General features: G+C 37.4%; 1 protein-coding gene across 1 annotated transcript in view; it reads right to left on the bottom strand.

Moving 5' to 3' along the window:
* Window positions 1–20,900, bottom strand: part of LOC112321967 (PZP alpha-2-macroglobulin like) — a 42,932-nt gene that overhangs the window by 899 nt on the left and 21,133 nt on the right. Inside the window, exons 17-34 of the mRNA XM_045186952.3 lie at window positions 20,464–20,581; window positions 16,260–16,407; window positions 15,333–15,561; window positions 14,384–14,510; window positions 13,917–14,038; window positions 13,369–13,420; window positions 12,177–12,260; window positions 11,740–11,916; window positions 11,365–11,452; window positions 10,010–10,166; window positions 9,620–9,694; window positions 9,107–9,287; window positions 6,166–6,389; window positions 4,697–4,915; window positions 4,463–4,590; window positions 3,162–3,252; window positions 2,398–2,466; window positions 1,308–1,410 (exon numbers count right to left, since the gene is read on the bottom strand). Coding sequence (XP_045042887.2) covers window positions 1,308–1,410; window positions 2,398–2,466; window positions 3,162–3,252; window positions 4,463–4,590; window positions 4,697–4,915; window positions 6,166–6,389; window positions 9,107–9,287; window positions 9,620–9,694; window positions 10,010–10,166; window positions 11,365–11,452; window positions 11,740–11,916; window positions 12,177–12,260; window positions 13,369–13,420; window positions 13,917–14,038; window positions 14,384–14,510; window positions 15,333–15,561; window positions 16,260–16,407; window positions 20,464–20,581 — 2,392 coding nt within the window. The remainder of the gene's footprint in view (window positions 1–1,307; window positions 1,411–2,397; window positions 2,467–3,161; window positions 3,253–4,462; window positions 4,591–4,696; window positions 4,916–6,165; window positions 6,390–9,106; window positions 9,288–9,619; window positions 9,695–10,009; window positions 10,167–11,364; window positions 11,453–11,739; window positions 11,917–12,176; window positions 12,261–13,368; window positions 13,421–13,916; window positions 14,039–14,383; window positions 14,511–15,332; window positions 15,562–16,259; window positions 16,408–20,463; window positions 20,582–20,900) is intronic.

Here is a 20,900-nt window from a genome sequence, read left to right as displayed (position 1 = left end):
AAAAAGTGCATCAGGATTTTTTTTTTTACTGTAGTTCAAGTACAGTTGTGTCCATTTTCCCCCTACCCCAATTCCCCCTGCCCCACTCATCCCTGCCTCCCACCCTCAAACCTACTCCCTTTGGCTTTGTCCATGTGTCCCTTATATATATTCCTTGATGGCCCTTCCCTTTTTTTCCCCCATTATCCCCAACCACCTCCCCTCTGATTACTGTCAGTTTGTTCTTTATTTCAATGTCTCTGGTTATATTTTGCTTGCTTGTTCATTTTGTTGATTAGGTTCCTGTTAAAGGTGAGATCATATGGTACTTGTCTTTCACTGCCTGGCTTATTTCACTTAGTATAATGCTCTCCATTTCCATCCACGCTGTTGCAAAGGGTAGGAGCTCCTTCTTTCTTTCTGCTCTGTAGTATTCCATTCTGTAAATGCACTATAGTTTTTTGATCCACTCATTTACTAATGGACACTTAGGTTGCTTCCAGAACTTGGCTATTGTAAATTGAGCTGCTGTGAACATTGAAGTGCATAGGTTCTTTTGAATTGGTGTTTCAGGATTCTTAGTTCTATTCAAATGGAGTTTTAACAATCCATATCCATATCAGGATTGTTAAAACACCATTTAAATAAACCAGAGTTGAACAGAATAATTTACATATCTATATTTTTCCTCCTCTGGAGTGGAGGAGAGGGATTGAAGCCTGTTCAGATAATAGCTATTCAAATTTTAAATTCTTAGGAAGATGACCTAAGCATTAGCTTGTAGCTCTCTCTCCCCCCATGAACTCTGCTTCTACTCACTTTGTCCAGCTTGCTTTCTGAATCCTTTTTCAAAGATTATTGCTCTAGCCTAAAACACTTCCTACTTCTATTTACTTTAGAAGATGTTCTCATCTCTTAGGATCCAGATCTTTCTTCCTCAGTTTGGCTTTCTGTTTTCTTTTTTGTCTGTCCATCTTAAGTACTAGCCTTCTGTGCTGTTTTCACTTCCCCAACTTCTTATCCGTTAGCTCCCTAACACTCAGTCATCATTAACTGTCTTTCTATGTGTATTGTGTTCTCTATGTCTCTAAACTATTTGAGAGCAGTTACTAGATATTTTCCTTTAAATAAAATTCTTAAGTTTCTGACTCAATAAATGTTAATTGATAAATTTCTTTGTAGGTAGTTTCTATTGTATATATCTTGGAGGAAAGAAACAAATAGATATCATATTGACTGAATGGTCTGAAACCAGGATTTATTGTCATAATAGAATCTGTTTCTTGGTGCTGGGTTGGGACTATTTGTCTCCATTTTCTCTCACTTACCTGTCTCATAGTAATCATAGACTTTAACAATTGCTGGCTTTAGGTCTCTTACTGGGATGTCTTGAAGAACCGTGAAGGAAAAACTTAGTGTCTGATGTGTCACCTAAAAGGAAAAGTGGAGTAGTAAAGAGGCTAGAAATCCTCCTCTCTCTTCTTTGAGTAAAACATATTCTTGATTGTTCTCTGGCTCTTATTCACCTGTGTCTCTCAGGTAAGCAAACATTTGTGGATGTCAAGATGGGTTTAAAAGGCAACCTTGAAACTCTTTAGCAAACAAAATCTTCCAGATATTCTCCTAAACAACTGAGACAATTCATATGCTATTATAGTCCTCTGTAAGCAATTAACTCTCTCAGTCTATGTGAATGTTTTCTAAGATGCAGAGACTTGGCTTTGTACTGTCTGTAATTATAATACCAAACAAGACTTTTTTTGTGTGTGTTTTGCTTGTGTAAAGCCATTCCCTTGGCTTTACAGTTGAATTTGAAGATATTCATGAGATTTACATTTTATTTTATTTTATATTGTAATATATGAAGGTATTAACACTATCATTAATTAACCACAGTGGTATATTTATTCTTTTTAAGTGGGTTTTTTATATATATACATATTTTATTTATTTGTATTTAGAGAGAGGGGAAGGGATGGAGATAGAGAGGGAGAGAAACGTTGATCGTTGCCTCTCACATGCCTGAAGTGGAGACCTGGCCTGCCACCCAGGCACGTGCCCTGACTGGGAACTGATCCAGCAGCAACCTTTCAGTTCGCAGGTTGGTGCTCAATCTACTGAGCTACATCAGCCAGGGCTTTCAGTGGATCTTTAAAATAACACACATGATAACATTTTATTCTATTGATTTTATACTGGAAATCATAGAAACACTCATATTCCAATTGTAACATAATTAAAAAGAGAGCAGAACATTCTGTGGATTTAAAAGATTTGTCTTTTATTCTCTTTGGAATAACTTTCTGGAAGGGAGCTCCTAATGATTGTTTTGCTTACATTACTTATCTTTTAGTGAAGAGACCTACTTAGAAAGACCACCGATGTGTATAGTCTCAGCCCAAATGCCAGAGCTCTCACCTGTTCCACATAAATGATGACATGGTTATTGCTCACTTCTGTCCGGCTCACGTGGCTAGATCTTTCAAGCTGAAGAAAATTAGAGAACTCAGAAAATTAGACAATAGATATAAGAACATAGATCTAGGACAGAGTAGGAAGGGACAAATGTTTACTCTTTAAATATTGTGGGGGCTAGGATGTCTATTGTCTTCATGATTAAATAATCAAGGTGCATTAGCCATACAAAAGATTAGTGAGGAGAAGGAATTGCGTTTTGCAAACAAGCTTCATCACTGTCATGTCTTGACTGTGGAAAACATCACTTGGCTTTCTATCAAGAGAAGGAAGCCAGATATGTTCAGGTCAAGATTTTCACTATGTTTCAATATCCAAGTAACCTGTTAGACCTTCTGGCATCTTTGATGATTCAGGCTCTCATTAGTTTTATTGGTACCAATTTTTTTGTGACTATCAATTTGGTACTGAGTCATAGTCTGTCTTTTTTGCTTGTTATTTTACTGTCTCATGCCCACGTGCTTTAATTTTCTAACTACACCATGAGTGGCCTCAGGATAGGGACTCCCCTTGTATTTTTCTAGAATCACAGAGGTCCCTTAGCTCAGAGCCAAATAAGTAGTTAATGAATTTAATTTCCTGGGTTTGGGGAAAATTACTTTTTGAGGCAGGATAATATTGATAGGGACTTGATATCGGTATGGTCTCAGTTTAAAGATACAGAGTGTATTTTTATATGAGATCTAGTAGGTTGAAAACCCACCTACCATTTTTACTGTTGGTTTCAAGGGAATAAAACCAGATACCATCTTTACATCCACAATCACCATGTTGGAGACAGAGCGGCTCCCTCTGTAACTATAGTGTCAAAGAAAAAGGGCATTAAGGTTTATCATGTGAGAGAAAGTCAGATATCCTTCTTCAAGATCTACCATAGACCTGTCCATCTTCATGGAGTTTCCCCTGAGATTATTACCAACAGAGATCCGTGTTTCCTGGGCATGTATGATACTGACAGTTAGCATCCTGCATGTACATCAGGTCTACAGCTTACTGAAAGCACAGATGTTCAAGCCCCCGTCCCAAAGTATCACAACAGAATCTTTGGGTGTATAGCTTGCTAATCTGCTTTTGAATACATTCATACTCTTATTTGTTATTTGATATGTCTTAATTTATATTTTTAGTTGACTTGAATGTTGCATGTCTTACAAAAGTGGCTTAAAAACGTGAGGTTAGATAGATTTTTATGCTTTATACTTTGATTAAATTGATGTTTAATAATTGGTTTGGTTGTCTGAAATATCATTTGTTTTATAATATTAATGTCATTAGTATTAGATACAAAGCAATATCATTTAGGCTATGTTTTCTGAGGACTCTTGTAAAGTTTTTTGATGGTTTATGATAGGGCAACCTATATATGTTATATATAATTTATACTTTGTATTTAATAATATTAGCATTTATTATTTATTCATTTGATTAAAAATAAGATAGAATATAATATTCAGAAGAGGTAAGAAAGGTTTATTTCAACTTAAAGTAAAAATATTTGAGGAAAATAATTTATTCTTTAGCAATAAATTCAATAAAAATTAGTGTAAAAGATAAGTCAGAATTGATTAGAACATTTGAAAATTTTTTTATTGACAGATTTAAGACTAGACATTGCTTTTAAATGCTTTTAAAAATTAATGAAACTTTAACACAAACATTTTACTAGAGAAAAAGATCATTTCATAATGATAAAAACTAACTTCATTAATAGATGTATTAATTTTAAATTACATTTATCTAATAGCTTCCAAATGCATTATTAATTACTGATGGTTCCAAGTAGCTTTTAGATCTCAGGATTAGAAGACTCAGTCAGAAGGTTTATGTTCTTTAATTAAAAAAATTTAATTGAGAAATAATTGACATTCAACAATATATTAGTTTCCAGTATACAACATAAGGACTCAAAACTTGTATATATTGCAAAATGATCACTATAGTAAATCTAATTAACATTTATCACCATAATTACAGAATTATTATTTTTTTAATGTAGAGAAAGTCTTACCTGACATTCAGTGAGATCTGGAAGCTGGTGTGGGCTTTGGGTCCATCACAAGTTTGGGGCACAGTCTGCACCTCCAAAGCAAATGGGGAGTCCTCCTTCTCAGGGAGAACATTGTATTTCATGGATGTCTGAGGAACACCAAGGATACCATTAGTTTCTCCTTTTTCTCGGGGCACTCCCTTTTCAACAGAAGAGGTTAAAGTTGACTTTTTCCACGTAACTCCAGAGTCTCACCTGAAGGTACACACATCTTTCTCCAGTCACTGTTATGACATATTCCCCAGGCACCTTCGGCAAGGAGACCTGCTGTAGTAACAGGAGGTTGTTGCTGTCCACTTGGAACTTGGTGGAAAACATCTGTGAGTCACGAATGGTCACCTGAGCAGTTTTCTGACTCCTGGTGAAAGTGGCGGCTCCATATCTAGACAGGGCGTGAAGAGCCACCACTGTGTCCTGCAAGAGATGAGTGGAGAACCCGCACCCAATGAGTAAGTTTTTGGTGGCTGGGGTTTTCCTCAAAAGTCTGTGTTAGCTATCACAAGGAGACACTGGTTTTTCCCTCTTAATTTTAATTGCTTTTCTTTTTTCTCTGCCTTTAAGGCATAATCAAAATCATTCTACAGTTTCTCCAAATGAAATAAGGGATTATTGATGCAAATTAACTTCCCAATTTAATTTCACTTGTGTTTGTATTGTCTCAGGGACTTTTTCTGTACCCAGTTGTGCCCTGCTCTTTCTCATCAATAGTCCTCTTTCTATATCTTTAAAAGTATAGGTTTACAATGAAAAAGTTAAGACAAAAAAAGTGGCTGTCATTTACTAGATGGTTGTTTAGATGGGAGAATGAGAAAAATTGGTTGTGAATAAAACGTGTAGTAAAAGACAAGTTGCACTTTGCTAAGTTTCCTTTTCCCTTTATATAGTCTTTTTATTTGTCCCATCTAATATCCCTAAAAAACAAGTTTTGTTATCTATATCCTAAATATTGAAAGAGGATGTAATTTAGGGGGATGCAATTTAAAGGGGGAGTAAAAAGGGAGGTCTCAGGGTAGTTAGAAAAAAGTGGAAAGTCTGAATTCCTTGGAGTAGTTAAATAGAACTTGTCAATCATTCTGTGAAGATCAAAATGAGGTCTATGTGGTCACTTTCCTTTTAATCACACAATGTTCCGGTCCACCTTAGAGAATCTCTTACAGGATTCTAAAGATGTAGTCTATAGTCTAGAACACTTATTCAAAACAAAAGTTGATTTTTGTCTTGTCTCAACTGGAAGTAGTGTGCTACTGGCATCTAGTGGGGAGAGACCAAGAGGCTGTTAAACATCTTCCAATGGACAGGACAGCCCCTCACAACAGTTGTTATTTTCTGGGTCAAAATGGCAACAATATTGATACTCAGAAACCCTGGTCTATAGCGTGGCCATCGACCAAAGTGTGCTAATGATATAATGCAGCTTTAGAGAGGAATGATGTTTGTGGTTAAGTAGCCGAAGTGATAGGATAACATAGGGCTTAGTGAAAATTGTTTTGGGGGAATGTCTCAGGTCTTTTTCCTTTATTTTCCTACTGTTTTCAAATATCTCTAAATAATTCTTCCAAGATTTAATGATTTATTTAATATCTACTCTTTTCTTTGTAACTGGCCTGTTTTCAAACTTCCTAACAAGTGAACCTGGAGGAGAAGATTACTTGGGAAGCACAAACCTGGGTGGAGGAGAAGCCCCCATAAGAATTCTGTTGCTTTGTGATCCACTTCACGATGTGTGATGCAGAAGTCACGTCCTCCGAACTTGGGACAGGCTGGCCAGTGAGATAAGCAAGAAGCACATAGGACGTCATCTCCACCTCAGCAGAGGGTGCACGGGGCTGGTAAAAATAACTTTCTGTTGCCCTGGGTTTTTGAGATCGCTCCCAGTGGACTGAGTTATCTTGAGGGTGAGAAAAAGAGAATTATAACTACTGGTAGATAATAAGTGAGTATGCATTCATATCATATGGAAAACAATATCAAGATGAAGTAAGGTCCTCCCTGTCATAAGTCCTCAAAACCCACTAGCTCACATTACATTGCCGAACTTGGTTCAGTCCTGTGGGCCTAAGGTGGAGAATGCTGTTGGAGGAATGAGCGTAGCACACATTTATCAACCTCTCAATTTTTTTTATTGGACTGGTGGAAAATAAAAGTGACAGACAGCAATCTTTAATTGTTTGTTGTATTTTCTGGGAATTGGAGTAGAAATAGATATAAAGCTTACTTATCACACTTCTCCAAAGAAAGCGTATAGCTGGCCAATAGACATGAAAGGATGCTCAACATCGCTATGCATCAGAGAGATGCAAACTAAAACCACAGTGAGATATGACCTTACACCCGTCAGAATGGCCATCATCAGTAAATCAACAAAGGAATGTTGGCATGGATGTAGAGAAAAGGGAACCCTTATGTATTGTTGGTGGTGAAGACTGGTGGAAAACAGTATGGAGGGTTCTCAAAAAATTAAAAATGGAACTGTCTTATGACCCAGGGATTCCACTTCTGGGAATATAGCTGAAGAAACCCAAAACAATAATTCAAAAGAATATATACATTCCCATTTTCATTGCAGCATTACTTACAATAGCCAAAATATGGAAGGAACCCAAGTGTCCATCAATAGACAAGTGGATAAAAACAGCTTTGGTACATAGATTTAATGGAATATTACTCAGCCATAAAAATAAGTGAAATTTTACCATTTGCAACAGCATGGATGGACCTACAGGATATTATGCTAAGTGAAATAAATCAGTCAGAGAAAGACAAATACTGTATGATTTCCCTTATATGTGGCATTTACAGAAAAGAAATAAACAAATAAATGAAATTAAAACAGACTCATAGATACTGAGAATAGACTGATCATTGCCAGAGGAAAGGGGTGTTGGGAGGCCCTTGAGAAAAGTGGAGCTATTAATAACTACAAATTTTTAGTCACAAAATAGTTCCAGGGAAGTAAAGTACAGCATAAGGAGCACCGCCAATGTTGTAATGACTATGTACAGTGCCAGAGGGCACTTGAAATATCAGGGGACTGCTTTGTAAAGTATATGACTGTCTAATTACTATGCTGTACACCTAAGGCTAATAGAAAATTATATTAAATGTAAACTGTAATTGAAAAATAAAATAAAAGTAAAACCTACCTATTAATCTCAGAGGACTTTTGTAATAATTTATCTGGCAAAAATGAGATAAAATCACTTTGAAAATGTTATTGCACTTTCTTCAGTATGGCTTTTTGTTGAACCATTTTTCATCTAAGTATATAGGCACTTAAGTAAAAATATATTTATACACTTTCTATATTTTAATTTTTATTCAAAAATTTTTTGAAGTATATTTTATTGATTATGCTATTACAGTTGTCCCATTTTTTCTCCCCTTTCTCCCCCTCTACCCTGCATCCCCCCTCTCACCAGCATTCCCCCTTTAAGTTCATGTCTACAGGTTGTACAAATAAATTCTTTGGCTTCTCCACTTCCCATACTATTCTTAACCTACCCCTATTTTGTACCTATCAATTATGCTTCATATTCCCTATACCTTTTCCCCCATTCTCCCTCCTCCCTCTCCCCGCTGATAACCCTCCATGTGATCTCCATTTCTGTGATTCTGTTTCTTTTCTAGTTGTTTGCTTATTATTATTATTTTTAGGTTCAGTTGATGAGAGTTGTGAGTTTATTGTCATTTTACTATTCATAGTTTTGATCTTCTTTTTCTTAGATAAGTCCCTTTAATATTTCATATAATATGGGCTTGGAGATAATGAACTCCTTTTAACTTGACCTTATCTGGGAAGCACTTCATCTGCCCTTATCTGCAGGGGAAGCACCGACTGCGACAGCTTTCTGCCCAGAAACTTCTGAGACAGAAGGCTGTGTTTGGACGATGAGGAGGACTCTTGTTCATCCAGGGACTCACTGTCCAGTTCGCCAGCCTTGTTGTTGAGGAACAAGACATCCCCAAAGGCATCCTCTGCCTGGCCCATGTGCATGGTGTGGCAGAAATCACCCAGAGGGGCACTGATCATCTCGGATCCAGGCGCCAGCAGTGGTTGGAATGCATTGAGCTGGGCACCAGCTGCTTGAGGATGGGTATCTTGCCCGAGGGGAAGGGAAGCAGGGCCTCCCAAGGCAGCAGGCACATCTGGAATAAGATCTGAAGTCTGGCAAGTGGAGGGGGTACTAAGGAGGAGCTCAGAAAGCTGGGTCCCCAGAGACCCAGAGCCTGGGGCACACAGCTGCTCTTAGCTGGGGGAGCTCCATGCGTTGCCAGATAGGTGGCCCATGTCAGCACTGGCGTTGGCTTCCCTCTCTCTTTCTATGCATATGTAATAAATATTTGTTTAATATTTTGGTTTCAGCAGGTAGGAACAAAATTCCATAATTTGCCTGCAGCAAATATCCACTGTATTTAACATATGATATAACATATGCAATCACAGACAAGATATTTTTACAAAAGGTGCTCTGATCTCAAAACATATGACTCAGCTAAAGAATTCAAGACAAGCCTTATTGCTTTTGGCAGGAATATATTCCTTTTCTTCTTAAAGAACCTGTGTAAGTGGAAGGAAAATTTTTTTTTTTTACTGTTTGCTCTCACCTTCTTTCACAGCTTCCTCATCCAGAGAGTTCAGTATTTCCCTTCTCCTCTCTTGGTTTCCCATGAGGGCAAAAGCATAGGCCAACAATGCCTTGGTGTAGGTGTGACTCCCACGGGTGCCCCCCTTCACTGTGTTCCAGGCAGACTCCAGACAGACCACAGCCTTTTGCACAACAGGATGCTGTGAAGACGAAGAGGTGATGGTGTTAAACTAGGGTAAGCAGAAGATGGAGCAAGCAAATATCCACTGTATTTAAGTTGAGAAACATTTTAAATCTCTTAACTTTATAGTTAGTTCTCAAAAAATAAGGCTAGAGAACCTGTGTTTTAGGATTAGGTTTAGTATATAGTCCTAGGGCATCACTGCGTGAGTATAAATTCCCCTTAATGGACTGACTGAAGAGCTCATCTAGCTGAGAAATGCCTCATCACTGAGCAAAGAGGCTTGGCTTTTATTAGGGTGGCATTCCAAACGTCAGGTCTGGAGTTTTCAGGGTAGGAAATGGGTCTTACAGTGACTGGAAGAGCACTTTGCAGAAGAGCAATAGTGACGTAGACAGAGAGGGTCACGGTGTCTTCCACTCCTCCCTGTAAACAGAGAGAGAGAATTTTGAATAATTGTACTTGATTAATTCTACTTCTAAATTTTAGTATATTCTCTCCTGTTTTTTATTCAAATTGTCCTCAGTATCTTTTCTATCAAAGTAACACCCTCATGCAAAGCACCATTTCTTTATCTTTATAATTCTTCTTTCAGGTTTAATACTCCTTCCTGGATGTCCTCTCACATTACCTCGGATTTCACCTTGGCAATTTCTCTGTGCCTTCTTTCTCCCTCACTCTTGGAGAAATGTTAATATTGATGTATCATGAAGTTTAGGATAAGTACTCACAACTCTTTACCTTCATGGCATTGTTGAGCAGTGACCCAGAACTTCTGAAACAGCCATTGTCCTCCTGCTTTTGGGAGAGCCAGGTGAGGGCTTCGGAAATGTGTGCTTCATCAATGAAGGTGTAAGTTCTAGCCTGGATAAAAGTCTGCAGTACAAAAGCTGTGAGCCTGAAGGGTGAAGAAGAATGGAATGCTAAGACCATTTTTTTCATACAGCACCTTAATGTTCTGTTTTGAACACATAGACCCCCCTCCTCCCAATTCACCCTCATGAGAATAAAAAAGCTATTACTCTGTTTGGGAACTTTTTCTGTTAACCTGGAGATTTCTCTCTATCTCTGTCTCTATCATCTATCTCTATCTCTGTCATCTGCTTCTATCTATATCATCTATATCCATATATAGTTTTGCTGTGGCATGTTGTTAAATGCACTACCAAGAATCCTTGCTTCTGAAAGCATTTCTGTATCACTTTAGAGATTTAGGCTTCTCCTAGTTCTCCTGGGTGGTTAAGATATTTGCTCTCACATTCTGGACTTTCTATATTTATTGCTTTCCACTGATGTCTTACTTTGTATTCTGCAGCTACCCTGCTATTGGACTGACTTCTTCTAATGTTCTGCTTCAGTAAATAGTTTCCTCTACATCATCCTGCCTCTCCACTACTTTTATGGTCCTTGATTTACTCTTTTGTGTGTGTGTGTGTGTATGTGTGTAGTTAAACTTAGTCAAGATAGATAGATAGATGATAGATAGATAGACAGAAAAATAGATGGATAAATAGATGGATAGATGAGTGGATGGGTAGATGGGTAGATGAAAGGATGGATAGATGACAGATAGATAGACAGATAGAGGCAGAGGGTCATCAAGTAGAAGGTGGTAAAGTACACACTGTGAGTAATGGCTGACATTTTTCTAGCCAATTTTAGCATCTTTCAGCACTGATCAACAACTTGTGAGGGCAGATCACAAACTTATTAAGGCCCTTTAGCAACATGAGAAAGAAGAGAGGCTTGGCGTGTTGGATATAAAAGGAATCAACTTCCAAGTCTCAGTTTTGCCATTTACTCATTGTTTTTACTAGAGACATTTATTTATCCACAATGGATGGCATTTCCTCTGTAAAATCAAGCTAATAGCTCTCACTTCACAGGACTGTCATAAAAATTAAGTAGGCTAATATACAGAGTTGAACAAAAGTAGGCTTACAGTAGTGGGTACACAAAAATTTATTCTTATATTATTATTTATTAATTATTGTATTATTTTCCATATGAACAAGTGTAAATCCACTTTTTGCCCCACCCTCTATGTACATACTTTGAACTCATAGTTGAAAGTCAGAATGATTTTCTTTCCTTACCAGGTGTTGCCCTGTTCCCTGAGGTATTTCTCCCCAAAGGTGCTGTAGGAACCATCTAGGTGTTTGTAGTTCAGCTGTCGCTGGTAACCTGGAATAAAGGCTCAAACACTTTAAGGAGTATTACAGAAAGGCAGGATATCTGAAGGTGTAAGCTGATGTATCCAGATGCCACTGACATTTGACAGTTTCACATGTGGGATCTGTCCTAGTTTTATGGCTATTACGGATATGTCAGAATGCAACATCCTATTAGATGGTGGGGAACTTTTAATTTCTACAAAAATCACCATATTAGCTTAAAATCTGATGATTGGTTGCACACTTAGTGGGGGAAACCCATCAGAGTGACACAGGAAACTTTGTTGTCTCACTTACCACTGATGAGATAGCCAATGGCTTTAGACTTGATCTCTGAGGTCAACTGTTGGGTTTCACTCAGATAGTTCAACACATAGATGTTAGGAGCAAAAAGGACCATGTTTTGTTCTCCACAGCCATAGGGCATCTGGAGCAGATTCTGTATATTTTGCAGAGCAGAACCTAGTATGTCACCTGGGGAACGTAAGATTAAATGTCAGAGTAATTTAAACTCATATGTAGCCAACATTATTAAAGACAAATAATTTTTATGTTGAAAGTCATATACTGTACCATTTAGGCAAGGAAAAATTTGTGTTTAGAGAGAGTGAGCCTTCCAGGACCCTATGTAAACAGACACTATCAATAAGTTGATATTTAGAACATAAATAGATAGGTAAGATGCGTGGTGGCAGTTCTTTTGTCCCAAGTTTCCTAGATGCAAGATGACTCACCCAAAACTGAGAAAGAGGCTCTGGCAGATTCTTTGACAACATTCTGTGGGAGCTTCAGGGGTAGTTGCTCAGACATTTCAGTACCTTGGGAAACAGACAATTCACATCTGTTATAGCAATATAATGTAGTGGTTAGGAACAGGGTTTTAGAGCCACACAGCCTCCGTATGATACTGGCCCTGCCGCCTACTAGCTATGGACCTTGGACAAATTACTTAACTTCTTCCTAGTCTAACTTGCTTGTGTGATGATTCAGTGAAATAATACATACAAAAACACATATGAATTCGAAAAGCCTCTGCAACATCTTCAATCTCAATACATGAGAACAATTATTATTACTGTTATCATTCCACTTAGCAGTAGCATTATTACTATGTCTTTTGGAGGAAACCTGTGTTCAAGGAATAAGAATTTTGACTCCCAATGAGATTACCTTTAACAGTCCAGCTTTTCTTGGCACTATGCGACTTCCTGAGTCTTTTTCCTCTCACTTTGCCATGTTCTGTTGCTGTGCACAGTAGCTCCTAAAAGAATGCTAGGAGCTGGTGGGAATCTGTAGTTTTCTGAATCGATTGTGTAATTCTCTGATTTTATTAGTCTCTGATTTTATGCCTTAAATTGGTCCTTCTTAAATGACAAGAACATTGTTGTATATACTATGGACATAGAACTAATACTAATGTACCAATGTAATTTAAAAGCTACAACTGTTTCTTAATGATATGGTGAAGTCCCAATTCAAAGTGGAGGTTTTTTGTTGTTTTGCCATGAGAAACACATTTTTAATAAAATGCGTAGAAAGCACTGTATGTTTTGTTGTTAACTATTTTAAAGAATATTAACTGTGATTCAAACTTATCATAACTCTGCTTTCTTTCTGCTTAGTCCTGTTATTCTCTAAGTTTCTACATCCTGGCTTGTTAATGAGCAGCCACTGGGTTGTGGAGGTAAGGCTAATAGTGAACCAAGCAAGTCCCAGTATTAGTCTTCTGTACCCATGCTAACCCACTCTCTTGGGCTCAGTGTCCCTATTTGTAAAAAGCATATAAAGAAATACTCAGTATATGTCAATCTGAGTGAAACATTCTGAGGATGATGGGAGACAATAGGTATGAACATGCATGGTAACTTGAAATGTATACCCCTGTGAGGTGGTGTTCTCACAGTGATTGTGAAGATGGACTTTTACCTGAAGCACAGGTCACAGAGTTGAAAGTCTTTTCTTGCTCAATACCCTCAGGCTTGGGTGAAAAGAAAAAAATGGAGAAGAGGGATAAACATCCAGGTGAATGAAGGACAACCATAGGCTCATTGCTTTGAAGGGTGGCGCTTATACTGCATGATGTTTAACATCCTTATTATCAAATTACTATAAATCTACAAAGCATTGAACAACCTGGGGTATTGGTTGAGGAGAAAATGACACATAATAAGAGCAGAGACTCAAATGTAATATAGGTGTGAGAAATATATGATCCTTACAAGAGAGGTAGAGATGAAGAAAAGGGAAAGGCTCCACATCCTGTATTAAATGACTATTTTCGATATGCTAACAAGTTTGTCTAGCAAGGTTTCTTACACACTTTTATGATAGGAAACTCCATTAGTCTTATCTGATGAATTGTGTGAGCATGATAGTAATTATCCTTTGCTATATCAGGGATGTCCATCTGTTTCTTATTGTTACTACTGTTAGGGGCTCAGAAAACTGTGTCAAAGTGTCAGAGACTGACTTACTTCCACCAACAGGGTTTTGATGACTGTGTCTTTCTTCCCCGTCTCAGGGACCTCAGCAACCTCTTTTCCACACATCTCCAGGGACTGCACTGACTCGGCACTCACTGAGAAGTTCACATGCCCTGAAACAAAGAATGTAGAAAACGTGAGTATTCATCTTGACAGCAGTCCAAGCCATCGCTAATAGCTGAAAAGGACTATGCCCTGTAATGATCTTAAAGGGCCACACCTTAACCTTACAGTTGGCTGCAATTGGAAAGAAAGCTGAAAACAAAACAAAACAAAAACCTCAAGGCTAATGCATGCAGAATAGCCAATGCCCAAGTAGAGGGTTTGTGGGGCCCAGATGTCATGGGAGTAGTGGGAGGGGCCCATTTGGGTAGCAAAAGAGATAATATGATGTAAGCAATGTTCAGAGATCCACCACCCTTGTTGATTGGCAAACATTTTGGAGGAACCTCACTCACCTAGAGTTTTAGGAGTTATAGCCCAAGACACGGTTTGCCGCTCATTTACGCAGATGCAGTAGGATTCTTTTCCATTGGTGTTTTGGGAGGCTAGGAAGGCTGTAGAAGGTTCCAGTTGCACTCTGACCTGTCATCCACAAGCGAGGCATAGAGATAGATATCAGAATACGGAGAGACACTGAATGCATAGAGTTGGGGCCACATCTGAGATGCTGCACTAAACTGGGATTTGGAAGGAAAAAACATGACTTTCATGTATGCTTTGAGAAGCATGAACCTAGCGACGACACAAATCAAGATTGATTATTTAGTAGGAGGAGCTGGCATGTAGATTAGGGAAGATCAGTGACACTTGCAGATATTGTCCCTGGGAGCACTAGGTCCTGGTTTCTATCTGCTGGTTCGTACCTCCTACGTAGATTTTCTTCCTACCTCTCCTACCTCCTCCAATATACATCATGTCTATTCTAAATGAGATACAGCGAATTTTGAAGGGAAGGTTCCTGACCTAGAGGATATTGTATTACAAAAGGGGAATCTCTACACAAAATATGACCTAATTTACAAGTGTTCTAAGAGAAGTTAAAAGTACATATGGTGGGAGTGTAGAGATGAGGGCTTGAAGAATGACACCAATGAAATTAAGAAAACTGAGCTTTGTGTCAACATCAAGAATTTTCCTACCAAAAAGTTTATCTTGTGTCAGGATTCTGCAAGATTCAGGAAACTTAAAAAAATATATGTGGGCTGGAGATCTATGGTTTCAATACCTATAGGTCACATGTCATTGTGTTATCTCTCAGATCTTGCCCCGTGTTGTTTAGCACTGTTTATTTGCAGTGCTAGCTCATAATTCCTAGAATTATCCATAGTCTTGGGAACAAATCCGGAGCTGACTGACCAAAGAAGTTCCATTTACCTTTTCAACTCACCCTCCTTTTTTTCTTACCCGGATGCATTTGGGAAGGTAGTTGAGGACAGTAGCCTTGAGTGTGAAGGCCTCTCCACGGATCACAGAGTAGGGCAATGTGAGCTCCACGAAGAAGGGCTGGAAGGCTCGGAGAGAGGCAGGAAGAGAGAGACCAAGTCCAGTGTCATTGGACAGGCAGAGGGCCCCTGCCTTCCACTCAGTGATGGTATCGGGGACTGTTACTCCTACTTCAGCCACACCCGATGAGCTGGGGAGGATGGCAAAGTGAGGAACAGAAAGTGAGCAGGTAACATGGCTTTTTTTTTTTCAAGTGAGAATTAATATGCGTAAAGGGACTGTTAAGAATGAAATCCACTCAAGGATTCATGTGCAAGGGCGCACGTGTATGCTAGATTACGTACTGCGGACTGAGGTCGGAAACAGAAAGGGATTAAATGGGTTTATACCTATATCTTTTCCCTTACCAGTCAATGGCCACATTACATGTGTACATTTTAAAAAGAAATATTTGAATGTGATTCAGTTTGGTCCTCAACCTACCCTCATTATTGGACAATCCCATAAAGCATGTTTAAGATTCATGATCCACCAAATAAACCATCACACTTATATAACCTGATTTGTTTATATGCTTATCCCAATCTTGTTTACGAAAGGCTTTCTGGATGGCATTAGGCAGTACAGAATTTGAATATTTTTAGCCCCCATGTCTGTTTTCTGGCAGGAATAATTATTTTAGACTCGTTCAGCTCTGAGAGATAATTATACTAGTAAACTTATACAATAAATATGTTTTTCTTAGGTCTCTCATGAAAGGGTAATAGGTTAAGACAATTATATTGTAAAAGGTTAAGAAACTTCTTGGAAAGACTATCTCAGAGTTGAAAATGCTGGAGGGGACATACAGCCTCACCCATAGCAAACGGAGGAGAAAATGTTACTTACTCCACCACCGCCAACTCCCAGATCCAGGTCTCAGGAAAATAACTCCGCACGGTTTCAGAGACTGGCTCTGGACTTTGAATATTATTTCCAAGCATTATACTATATCCAACAGGGTGAGGAATATATGGACTCCCCACACCTGCTAAACCTATCAAAATAAGAGAAAATAATAATCTATTTAGGGAAAAAGCATCCATTAATTTTAGGGTGCATGTGTGTGTGAGATGTGCGAGAGCAAATTTTCAGTTTTTCTAAGAATCGTAGAACTTTAGAAATAATTTCTTGAGTCCATGTTATTTGAGCAGAGAGGAATTTTTTTTAAAGGTAGAAATTCTATGTATTCTAAAGATAGCATAATTTTATGTGAAAGGAGGCTGGAAGAACAAGAGCACCTACAGACAGTTTTATGGTTTGTGGGGGAAATGGCAGGTTTTCAGAGAATACTGTCAGAAAGTACTGTTTTCTCCATAGAAAAGCTGAGCAAAAAAGGTAAAACTCTCTTTAGGCAACATGAGTGGTGGTTATATTGGAAAGTGAATTACCACTAAAGTGAATAGAATTTAATAGTATCAATTCTGTATATTATATTGAAACTTGTAAATTCATTGCTCTCTTGATAACAAGGCTAGATCATTAGATTTTATTCTATTTATTTGATGGAAAGGAGAAATGGAGAATTCAAGACGTCAAAGGAGATATTTCCATTTGGAATAGCTCTATGGCTGAGGCAAGGAAAATATTTACAAAATGGGGGAGAGGGGAGAGAACTAAGCATAAAGGTTACTGGTCCATGTTGTGCCCCCAAACCATGCTTAGAAATTGAATATCAATTAGGTTCTCCACGCAAGTATCCCCTCTTATATTTCAGAATTCCCTTGTGAAAAAATATTCATAAGAGAAGGCATATTTTAAAGAACTTTCCCTCAATATTTCTCTTAACTGTTAAAAGCATCAATGGCAATTTCTTTAATAAATAGCATAATTTCTTTCCATCAGGTCCTTGTCCCTCATCTCCTTCCTGTCATCTCTGTCCCTGACTTCAATTTCTCACTGATGTTCTACTATCCCTGTCTTTACTCTAACTTTTAATTATAAGTATATAAGAGGATGATGCATCTAAATGAACTATTTCCCATTTCACCCCCTGATATCAAAGGCTCTCCAACTTCTCCAGCTACTGCAGTTAACAAACCATGGCAGGATGTAGCTATTTCCTCCTTACTGTCTCTTATTCTCAATGTCAATTTGACTCTCTACCTGTTCTTTCACAGGCTCTATGTTAAATTTGAGTCTTCCTCACGGTACAATAATAAATTCTACTTTAAATGTTTTAAAATTCATTTGCCAAGCCAAAATCTCTCCCCCCCCCCCCTTTTCCCATCTGACTTCATTAAAATGTATTGACCCCTGGACTAACCCACTTACCATCTGCTCCATTGCTGATGACAAAATACATTCAACTGGACGTTCTGTTTACAGCTTAAAAAGAAACACTTAATCTAGCTCTGTAATAGTTGCATTCATTTTTGACCTTCCTTATTCTGAAGCAAAAAGTATAAAAGTTATTTTCTTCTAAATTTAGAATGTAGTGTGATCCTTCTGAGCAACATTAGATCATGTCACTCCCCTCCTGAAAGTCTCCCCATCTCACTCACAGCAGAAAGTCAAGTCCTTACAATGATCTACAGGGCCCTACACGACCCGACCTCAATTATTCCTCCGGTTTCCCTCTCCGAGTGTTCTCACTTTATTTACTCTGTTCCTCCTACACTGGCTTCCTCACTCTTTTTACATTCCAGACAATCTCTTGCTTTAGAGATTAGAGCCTCTGAGAGGCAGAATAGTGTGGTAGTTAAAAAACATGGATCTGGAGTCAGACCACTTGATTGGATTCCCATTCCCCCGTGTACTTACTGGCTGAGTTACTGATTCTTTCTGGGTTCAGTTTTTCTGTTTCAAAAATGCTGACAACCACAAAAAAAGACATGGTGATATGTGAGGTGATGGAGGTATTAGCTAGTTCTACAGTGGTAGTTGTTTCAAAACACTTATCAAATGGATACATTGTACACTTTGAACTAAACAATAGTGTCAATATATGTCAATGATATCTCAATAAAGCTGGAAAAAAACAAAAAAGAAGAAAATGGTGATAAAAAATATACACTTATCTTAAAGGGTCGTTGTAAGAATTAAGAAAATTCTATCACCTATCTCTACCTTACCTATCTACCATCTATCTATCTATCTTATCATCTCTCTCATCTCTATCATCTATTTATCTAATCTAATCTCTTGAGATATAATAAGCACTCTGGAGGTGTTTTCTATTCCTGGAGTTGCTTTTTATGACTCTGAAATATTTTGCTTCCAGATAGTCGTTTAGTTGACTCTCTTTCTTCAAATCTTTGCCAAAATTTTACTCTCTTGGTAAGACATTCACTGATTACCCTATTCTCTGTTTAAATGTTCTCCATAGTATCTGTCACCTAATAAACTATATAATTTACTTGCTTATTTTATTTACATTCTCTTTATGCCCATTAAAATATAACTTTCATACAACTGAAGATTTCTCTTCTCAGTGTTTGTCATATGTCCACAAACTAGGCCAGTGAGTATTCAATTAATATTTACTGAACACACAAATAATAATAACTTTCATATTTGTAACTTAGTTTTTGTCATTTCAATCACTAATGATTTCTATTGTTGTTCAGTATAATTTTACTATTTTTAGATTAACCTTCCTTTTCCTTATTCTTTCTCTCTGTCTCTCTCTCTTGCTCACTCTCAGGTCCTAAGGACACTATTAAAGTTATATTCTCCATATTTACTGTTCTTTGCCATCAAACACTTTGAAGTTGCAAGATGACTTCCCAAATGATCATGGGAATGGGTTTATGTTCTTCAGATTATTTTCATGGACTTTCACAAAATATCCTATTTTTCTTGGCTTTTCCATTGCTTCATATACCCGTCATTTATATATCTACTCATTTCAATCTCCTTTGTGTATTCATCATACATTTTAGAAGTTATTTTTTTCTGAGTTATATTATGTGCCTGAAGTTCTTATCAAATTCCAGAAAATTTTCTTCTCCCTTAAACTTTCATGGTATATGGTCAAATTTCTTTATGTGTAACTTTCATAGTAATTTTTCTTTTCCTTAATCTCTCTTATTTATGAAACATCTTAGTTACCTGACAAAAATCATATTTGCCATTACTAAGAAACTGTTTGGAATTGGTGTTACTGTTGAAGGTTATACTTGGAGAAAACTGTCCATGGTCTTTTAAAAGTGAACTAACAGCATTGTTTTCTTCCTGATAGGATTGGTTTGTAGATGGGTATTAACATTACATGGTTAGTACAATAAACTCAATGTCAAGGAACATGGAAAACAAATTTTAAAGAGTTAAAATTCTTTATTTGTTTTTGTACCTGCTATTTATTTTATTGTGTATTTTGAAATCTCTTGCAGTGCCTTTAAGTCACTTCAATTTATTAATGAAGGATTTGAGGCTTAGAAAAAGGCATTACACACCCACTTCACATGTAGTACCTCGGATTCATAATCCCAAACTCAAAAGATATGAATATTTCTTAACAGATAGACAGCAATAATATTTTGGAGAAAAGGATAGCCAGAATTGCTTGAGAGAGGGATGGAGACGGGTTGGATGATGCGCTGCAAGTTTACCTGGAGATTGGACAGATGTTTCTAAGCAGAAATTGAAGGGCCTAGAAAAGGGCTTCTTTACTGATATTTTATTTTGGTGTTTTTTGCCCCTGGGTTATGAGATATTTCTGCCATGTTTACATTGTTTCTTTTCACCAGTGATGCTTTTTCTCCTCCTTTCTATTCTGTAAGGTAAAGCATCTCTATGAATGTCTTCTCTGATTTCTTAATTAGAATTATTGTCTTTTTCCATTATAAACTTGTTTTTCCTCCCTTATAGTATATTAGAATATTGCATTTCAGCTCATTCTGTACCCTGAAGTATCTGATTCATCTAAAATAAACAAACAGAAAAACTCTGATCAGTCTGGCCACATCAGTTCCCAGCTAACTGATCTCAGCAAGAAGCATCGTAACAGAAGATAAGGTCACATTACATATCTCATTGTACTTTTTTTTTGTTTTTACAAAGTATTATTGTTGGATGTGACACATAATTAAAAGCAACTTTTTCTTTTTACCTCCATATGGTATAGGCTGTCCTGGAGCTCCTACTGCTCCGGGTACAATTAGGCGAGCCACTGAGCATGACTGTGGTTTTCGGACTCTAGAGTTGGTGAGCACCTTTAATCCCATGCGCTGCAAAAATGACAATTCAATACATTTGTAAACTCGACTAGATAGCATGAAATATATTTTCCTTAGAATTTCCCTATGTAATCCCAATAGTTCTCTTGTTACATTAGTTCTGTGGACAAGAAGTGTAGAACGGTAAGATTATAGCACTTTATGGCTTATTAAAATTGTATAATTGATCACCTTTTTAAAATAACTAAATATAACTAAAAATATCTCAATGAAATGGCAGAGATTACATCTAACCCTGGCTCTGACTTACTGTCAGGCTAAACAATTTGAAAAATTATATATATATATCTATAAGGTTTTACTAACTTTC

The sequence above is a fragment of the Desmodus rotundus genome, chromosome 3, assembly GCF_022682495.2.
Source record: "Desmodus rotundus isolate HL8 chromosome 3, HLdesRot8A.1, whole genome shotgun sequence".
Taxonomy (NCBI): Eukaryota; Metazoa; Chordata; class Mammalia; order Chiroptera; family Phyllostomidae; genus Desmodus; species Desmodus rotundus.
Note: the sequence above shows the minus strand (reverse complement) of the source record. Positions and strands in the feature narration are given on the sequence as shown.